The 6,833-nt window shown below is 67.4% G+C and overlaps 1 protein-coding gene across 2 annotated transcripts; it reads right to left on the bottom strand.

Annotated features, from left to right (window-relative positions):
* Positions 1-360: 360 nt before the first annotated feature.
* XNDC1N (XRCC1 N-terminal domain containing 1, N-terminal like) lies at positions 361-6,613 on the bottom strand. Of its 2 annotated transcripts, XM_062578604.1 has the most exons (10): positions 6,600-6,613; positions 5,606-5,694; positions 4,864-5,002; positions 4,524-4,679; positions 4,089-4,252; positions 3,311-3,387; positions 2,496-2,710; positions 1,740-1,824; positions 1,356-1,495; positions 361-1,054 (listed from the first exon to the last, which is right to left on the bottom strand). In XM_062578604.1, the coding sequence occupies exons 2-10, from the start codon at positions 5,648-5,650 to the stop codon at positions 819-821; spliced, it is 1,257 nt and encodes a 418-aa protein (XP_062434588.1). In that variant the 5' UTR covers positions 5,651-5,694; positions 6,600-6,613; the 3' UTR covers positions 361-818. The 2 variants fall into 2 exon arrangements, with proteins under 2 accessions (XP_062434588.1, XP_062434595.1); XM_062578611.1 differs by lacking the exon at positions 1,740-1,824.
* Between the last annotated feature and the right edge of the window lie 220 nt (positions 6,614-6,833).

Here is a 6,833-nt window from a genome sequence, read left to right on the forward strand (position 1 = left end):
CTGGGCAGGGACCCACGGGGGGAAGCCGGCGCTGCGCCTCCCAGGCAGCCACAGGAAGGCTCTTCCCTCGCCCTTTCCTTTCTCCCCTCTTTTATTCTTCCCCAAACTTATTTCATTACAGCCGTGCCAGCCCTCGGCTGCCCGCCCCGCCGAGCCAACGTAACGCGCTCGACATCCTTCGCACGACAGCAGCGGCCCTGAGCCCGGGCCAGGCCCCCCGCTGCCCTCCCCAGCCCTGGGACGGGCCCCCCGAGCCCCGGCGGCAGAAGTGCTCTCTCCACTCGTGCGCCGGCCTTGCTTTAAATCGGCGGGGTCGCCCCCTCCGCTGTCGCTGCCCCCAGCCCGCCCCTCAACCCCTGCCCCTCGCTCCGCCACTCGCAGAACCGGCGGCACAGCCCGGTCCAGCACCGCTGGCCCAGGCTTCGCGTGCTGCTGGCAGCGGCAACAGCTCGCTGCTCCTCACCCTTGTTTCGCAATGACAAGGGCCAGGCAACTCCCAGCGTCTGGAATCCCCACTCGCCTTAACAGCAGCCGAAACAAACTGTTCTGACAGACTTCAACCTCTTGGGTCCAGGGGGTCAGGGATCTCCTGCCCCTCCGCTCCTCCAGACCCCCTTGGCCTCACCAGTCTCTGCGGCGGGTTCACGAGGAAGAAGTTTGCAATTTGAATGAATTCCCGGTAACTGGAACTTCCCTGGTCCTTGTCTGTACATCGAGATCGCTGTAGGATCAACTACAGCCCTATTTCAGAGGAGTCTCTGCAAACCAGATGTCGGGGGAGCTGAGTCTGGGAGCCTCCTCTGGCCTCGCGGCCCTACCTACTCCACCCAGAAGGGAGAGGACGAGGCGCCCAGGGTTCCTGCCTGCTCCCCGCAGGTGCTGGCGTGTCTCTCCACCTCCCCCGGGCTGAACCAGAGCTCGCAGATCGGACACGACACCCAGGCGTCAGGGGACAAATCCACCCACGGAGAGGAGGGCCAGTCCGCCTCCGGGACGAAGTCTTCCTCCCCACAGCTGGAGGCGTGCGCAGGAAGGAGCTCCACGCTGAAACGACCTGCGGTAAGGGGACGTCATGCAGGTTTCTCAAGCCGGCTGGACGTCCGGCTTTACAGAGAGCTGCGTGGTGAGAGCAGGGCTAGGGCCAGGACGCTGCTACCGTGGGAGCGCAGGCCCTCCCGCGGCAGGGAGCGGCAGCCTGGGCCTCGGGTCAGGCTGCGGCGAGGCGCAGGCGAACAAGTCCCGCTGGAAAGCTCACGTTGCAGCCCGGCACCACGAGCCTCCCCGCGCTGGGAGCCGCGTGGGAGGTTACAGAGAGGCTCCTTCGGGCCAGAGGACACACGCCGCAAAGCACTCACCTGAGCAGATGGGGCACGTGCCCGTCTCCCCCTGACTGCTCTCTCCTCTGCTCTCCCCGGTCCTGGCCAGTCTTCCTTCATCGCTCCGGGCTCTGGCTCTTCCTCCTGACCTGGACGGCCTTGAGGGAGCTGGCAGAGGCCTGCAGAGAAGTGTTGGGAGAGGTGCTGGGACTGCAGGTTCTGCTCTGCTGCGTCCTGCCCACCCGAGGCAGCCGGCCGCACGCAGAGCCGTGGGGCGAGGCAGCACCCCCAAAGGGAGCGGAGAGCCATGCACTGGCTGCTCGGCTGACTGTTGGGCTCAGGGACAGAGCTGCCTCTGAAAGACTTGGGAGAGAGAAATCACGAGGGCGGGGGCAGGGGAGAAGTGGTGACCCGAGAGGCTACCTGCCCACTGGGCTCCGAGCTCTCTGCCTCCTGTCCGGTATCCCGCGGGCTCTCTTTGGGGCTGCGGGCGCATCCTGCACGGACCCTGGACGACAAAGGACAAGCAATAATCCCTCCCTCCCGTGCAGCCCTGTGAGATCTCCCAGTGGAAGGGGTGAGGTGAGAAGCAAACAAGCAGCACTCACAGACCCCAGCCCACAGGTGGGGAAAAAGCAACGTGACACGAAGTACTGACGCACCTGAGATGGCTTACACAAAACCCTAGTCCTTAGTGCCTCTCCATTTTGCCAGGCTGCACTGGCACCCCAAGCAAGCAAGAATTAAGTTGTTGGTCTCCAACAACAGGACGGTTAAGTGGAAAATGGAACAGAAACAGCATCTGAAAACAGCTCCTACAAAACTGCCTCGCTCCCTTGCTCCACGCACAGAGTGCAATGACTTCAACCTCCCCAGGGGCTGATGTGGTCGGGAGACAGGCCCAAGCAAACGGCACGTATCGGGAGAGCCCCACAGCACGGGCTCTGACACGTGGGACGTGGAGCCTTCACCTGGAGGTGCCCTTGACAGGAAAAATAGTTACAGGAGGCTCCTTGCCGAGCTGTGGGACCTGCCACCTGCTGACTCCTCTTACCCCAGCAGGGAGCTGACTCCTTGGCACAGTTTCAGGGGGCGTAAACCAGCGGTGGAAAGGCTCTTTGGGCTGCAATACTCCCCCCACGAGCTCAGAGCCCCCAGCACTTCTCAGTTCTCGCTCACCTGATGCTGCAGGGCCTCCAGGGTCTTCAGCTGCCTGCTCCTGGTTGCTCCCCACGGAGCCTGTGCTGGCTCTGGGCTTGCGAGCCCGCCTTTGAGCTGCCGACAGCACCATCCTGGCCGGCCGGCTGAGGCGGGCCGGGCTCCACGCGCGGGACTCGGGGCCTGGCTCCAGCTGCTGCAGGTGGCTCTTCAGCTGCTCCTCCTCCCTAGTGCTCCTGGACACCGACAGTCGGTCAGCACCACCCAGCCCAGCACCATCCTTGCCAGCAGGATGCTCACGGGGGTTTGCCAGAGAAATCCAGCTGGCAGCAGTCAGGATTTCAGGTCCCCCGGGGCTCAGAGAACTGGCTAGACAGTGTCTCCAGGCGACTCCAGGCCTGGCTACATGCGGAGAGGATGGACAAGGGCAGGTGAGAGGGGATCCACAGCTCAGGGGTGCCCAAGGCCAGTTCTTTCCCAGTTGCTGCAGACATGTGAGGCCTTTGGCTTCACAGGGAGCTTCCCAGCAAACTACAGCTGGCAGAGCAGACCCTGGGCTCACAAAGCAACCGCTCCCGTGGCCTGGCCAGCTGGGATAAAGGATCGTGAGGGACCGAACTGTGTGAGTGGGCAGGGGCAGAAGGGCACAGCGCACACGCCTGGGGAGAAGGAGAGGGGAAGGAGACCGGCCAGAGAAGCCAAGCAGGCAACATCTGGGCATCAACTGCTTCCTGGGACGTGCATGAACACAGCCTGTCCTGGACAGAAGGACAGCCCAGCTCGTGTGCCACCCAGCCAAGGCCTCTAGGTCCCAGAGCCCAGACCTGGCTACTTACACACGTGGCTCTGGAAAGAAAATCTTGCAGAAGGCAGGGTTGGAGTGCCAGGGGCTGGCTGCAGACTCAGGATCCTCCTGCAAGAGATGATGCCCCCGATTTTTCCTAGGAGATCTGCACGCCTTGCCCCACAGCTCAGACATAGAGAAAATCCACCTGTTTCAGCCAGGCTGTCACTACACTCATCACTTCTGTTCTCAGATCCACTCAAAGGAAACGAGCCCGTAGGACTGAGCCCTGCCACGCTGGATTCCTGCCCCCTCTCTCAAAGGTGCTCCCAGCTGGTCAGAACTGCGCTATCAGGAACAGCCAGCACAGGAAAGCCTGACGTCCGCACGCCACGCAAGAGCAGACCCACCGCCCGTCCCTGACGTAAACCCTTGAGCGAGGCCTCGATCTCAGCCCAAGGAGGCCTGGGACACCCTGGCTCAGTCGCAGCTTGTGGGCAGAGCAGCAGAGCAGCCCCAGGCCTGGCCCCCAGCTGAGACCTCGAGCCCGTTATTCCTGCGCATCGCGCGGGCTTTGAGCCAAATACCAGCCAAGGGGGAGACATCGATCGCTCCTGGCGTCCGCTCGTCCCCGCGTGGCACGGGCTTTGGCAGGGAGCGCTGGCTCCCCCGCATACTCCAAGCAAGCTCCCGGGTTTCGGCCTGGCACGGCTCCCAGTCCTCTGCAGAGCCGGCCCGGCTGCTCCCACGGTCCACAGGGCAGGAACAGCAGCAGCGCCAGAGAAGACACCGTCGCCACCAGAGCACGGGCAGCCCCAGGAGGCACCTACCAGGCCTTGCTGCGAAGGCGGGGGTGGCTGGCCGCGGTCAGCTTCCAGCGGGGTGCGCACCCGGATGAAGGAGAGCCCGAACTGGCCGTGCTTGCTGAAGGGCTGGCTGCAGATGAGCCGCAGCCGGTCCCACTTCTGGCCCACCGCCAGCGCCAGGAAATCTGCTGTAGAGGCAGCAGGGCAGAGCTGGGGCCGAGGACTGCGCTGCCTGGGGACCGCGCGCTGCTTCCTTCTCGGCACTGCTCTCCGGGGTCCTGCTCCCACCTCCCCACGTGGCCCTAAGCCACCACCCCGCCCCCAGGACCAGGACACAGTGACAAGCGGGGGACTGGACACGGGAGCAGCTGAGGGAGGGGAACAGACCTGACAAAACCTCTCTGCTCTGCCCTGGCCCCCACCACCCCGCCTGTTCGCTTGGACCAGACGCAGCTTTACCTTCTTTAAACATCCGGACTCCGCAGCGGTTCCTGTCCAGCTTCGAGTCAGCCGGCGTCATCAGCGTGACGCTGGGCAGCAGGGTGACGTAAGGCTGGCTCAGCGGCCAGGAGGAGCGACCCACATCGATCTGGAGAAAGGCGCAGCCGCAGTTCCCTGTGTCACGGCGGGACAGAGGTGAGGCGCAGGGCTCGTGGCCCCTTCCCGGGCGCCGGCGGGCAGGGCGCCTCGCACCCCTTCCCCTCCCCACGGCGAGGGAACCGGAGGGCAGACTGTCCCCTGCCCCATGCCCAACTCCTCGCGCCCCGAGGGCCGAGCCTCCGTCTCCCCGCTCGCATACCCACGTCTATGTAGCCGATGGCGCTGGCTCTCTCCAGCTGCAGCTCCGCTTTCAGCTGCCTGCTCTGGTCGTGGGGGCAGCTGAGCCAGGGCCGAAGGCCATCGCCCCGCAGCAAGTTCTCCACCGGGAACCTGGGGTCCTGCACCACAACCACAGGGGACACCGTGTCATTCCGCCGCTCCTTCTTCCGCCACTTTTCCTCTTGCACCTCCCTTTAGTTCACTGCCTTGGGGAGAAACGTAGAGCGCTCGGGCAACGCACGGAAATGGCGCTCAGAGAATCACAGAATCGGTACGGTTGGCAGGGACCTCCAGAGACCATCTGGGCCAACCCCCCTGCTCAGCACGGTCACCCACAGCATGGCAGACGGGGCTGCATCCAGGCGGGCCTGGAAGATCTCCAGAGAAGGAGACTCCACAACCTCTCTGGGCAGCCTGGTCCAGTGCCCCGTATCTCTCACGGGGAAGAAATTCCTCCTCGTGTGCAGGTGGAACTTCCTGTGCTTCCATTTGTGCCCGTTGCCTCCCGGGACAACTGGAAGGAGTTTGTCCCCGTGCCCCGGACACCCTCCCTTCAGGTGCTCGTACGCGTGGACAAGATCCCGCTCCTCGGTTTGAGAGCGGAGAAGCCGTGCGCGCTCACGGAGAGCTTACCGCGCCGACCGGGAGACCCGCGCCGCGGACACCCCCCCCCCCCGCGCACCGCCCGACGGCGCTCGCCAAGGGAGCGGCGCCCGCGCGACCTGCGACGAGAAGGACACGACGTGGCCGACGGCGACCGGAGCCATCCGGAAGCGCTCGGAGGCGGCCGCGCCGCGTCGCAGGGCCGGCCCTGCCGCGGCCGGCGGGGAGAGCGGGGCGCAGGCCTGAGGCGGCCGCGCGCCGCCGGGCCCCCCGCCCCCCACGGCCACGGGCCGCCCCCCACGGCCGCGGGCCGCCCCCCGGCCCGGCCCCGGCCCCATTCCACCCCAGCGTCCCCGTCCTGCCCCACAGCGCCCCAGGGCCCTGTACCACCCCCGGGCCCTCATCCCGCCCCACGGCTCCAGGGCGCCCCGCGGCCCCCGTCCTGCCCCACAGCACCCCAGGGCCCTGTACCACCCCCGGGCCCTCATCCCGCCCCACGGCTCCAGGGCGCCCCGCGGCCCCCGTCCTGCCCCACAGCGCCCCAGGGCCCTGTACCACCCCCGGGCCCCTCATCCCGCCCCCGGCTCCAGGGCGCCCCGCGGCCCCCGTCCTGCCCCACAGCGCCCCAGGGCCCTGTACCACCCCCGGGCCCTCATCCCGCCCCACGGCTCCAGGGCGCCCCGCGGCCCCCGTCCTGCCCCACAGCACCCCAGGGCCCTGTACCACCCCCGGGCCCTCATCCCGCCCCACGGCTCCAGGGCGCCCCGCGGCCCCCGTCCTGCCCCACAGCACCCCAGGGCCCTGTACCACCCCCGGGCCCTCATCCCGCCCCACGGCTCCAGGGCGCCCCGCGGCCCCCGTCCTGCCCCACAGCACCCCAGGGCCCTGTACCACCCCCGGGCCCTCATCCCGCCCCCGGCTCCAGGGCGCCCCGCGGCCCCCGTCCTGCCCCACAGCACCCCAGGGCCCTGTACCACCGCCGGGCCCTCATCCCGCCCCACGGCTCCAGGGCGCCCCGCGGCCCCCGTCCTGCCCCACAGCGCCCCAGGGCCCTGTACCACCCCCGGGCCCTCATCCCGCCCCCGGCCCGGCCCGGCCCGGCCCGGCTCTCACAGCCGCCTACGGAATCTCCCGCCAAACGGCCGTGACCTTCGACCCGCCGACGCCGCACGCAGCCCGTCACTGCCGGCCGCGGGGCAGCATGGGGGCTGTGGTCCCTGCGGAGACCCGGCCGCGCTAGGGGAGCGTCTGCCACGTACACGCCCAGGGAGAAGCGTAGGGAGAGGCCTCTTGGGTGCGAGGCAGCCCGGCTGCGCCGGGCGCCCCCCGCCGGCGGCTCTGCGTTCC

Source organism: Rhea pennata, chromosome 1 (assembly GCF_028389875.1).
Source record: "Rhea pennata isolate bPtePen1 chromosome 1, bPtePen1.pri, whole genome shotgun sequence".
Classification (NCBI taxonomy): Eukaryota; Metazoa; Chordata; class Aves; order Rheiformes; family Rheidae; genus Rhea; species Rhea pennata.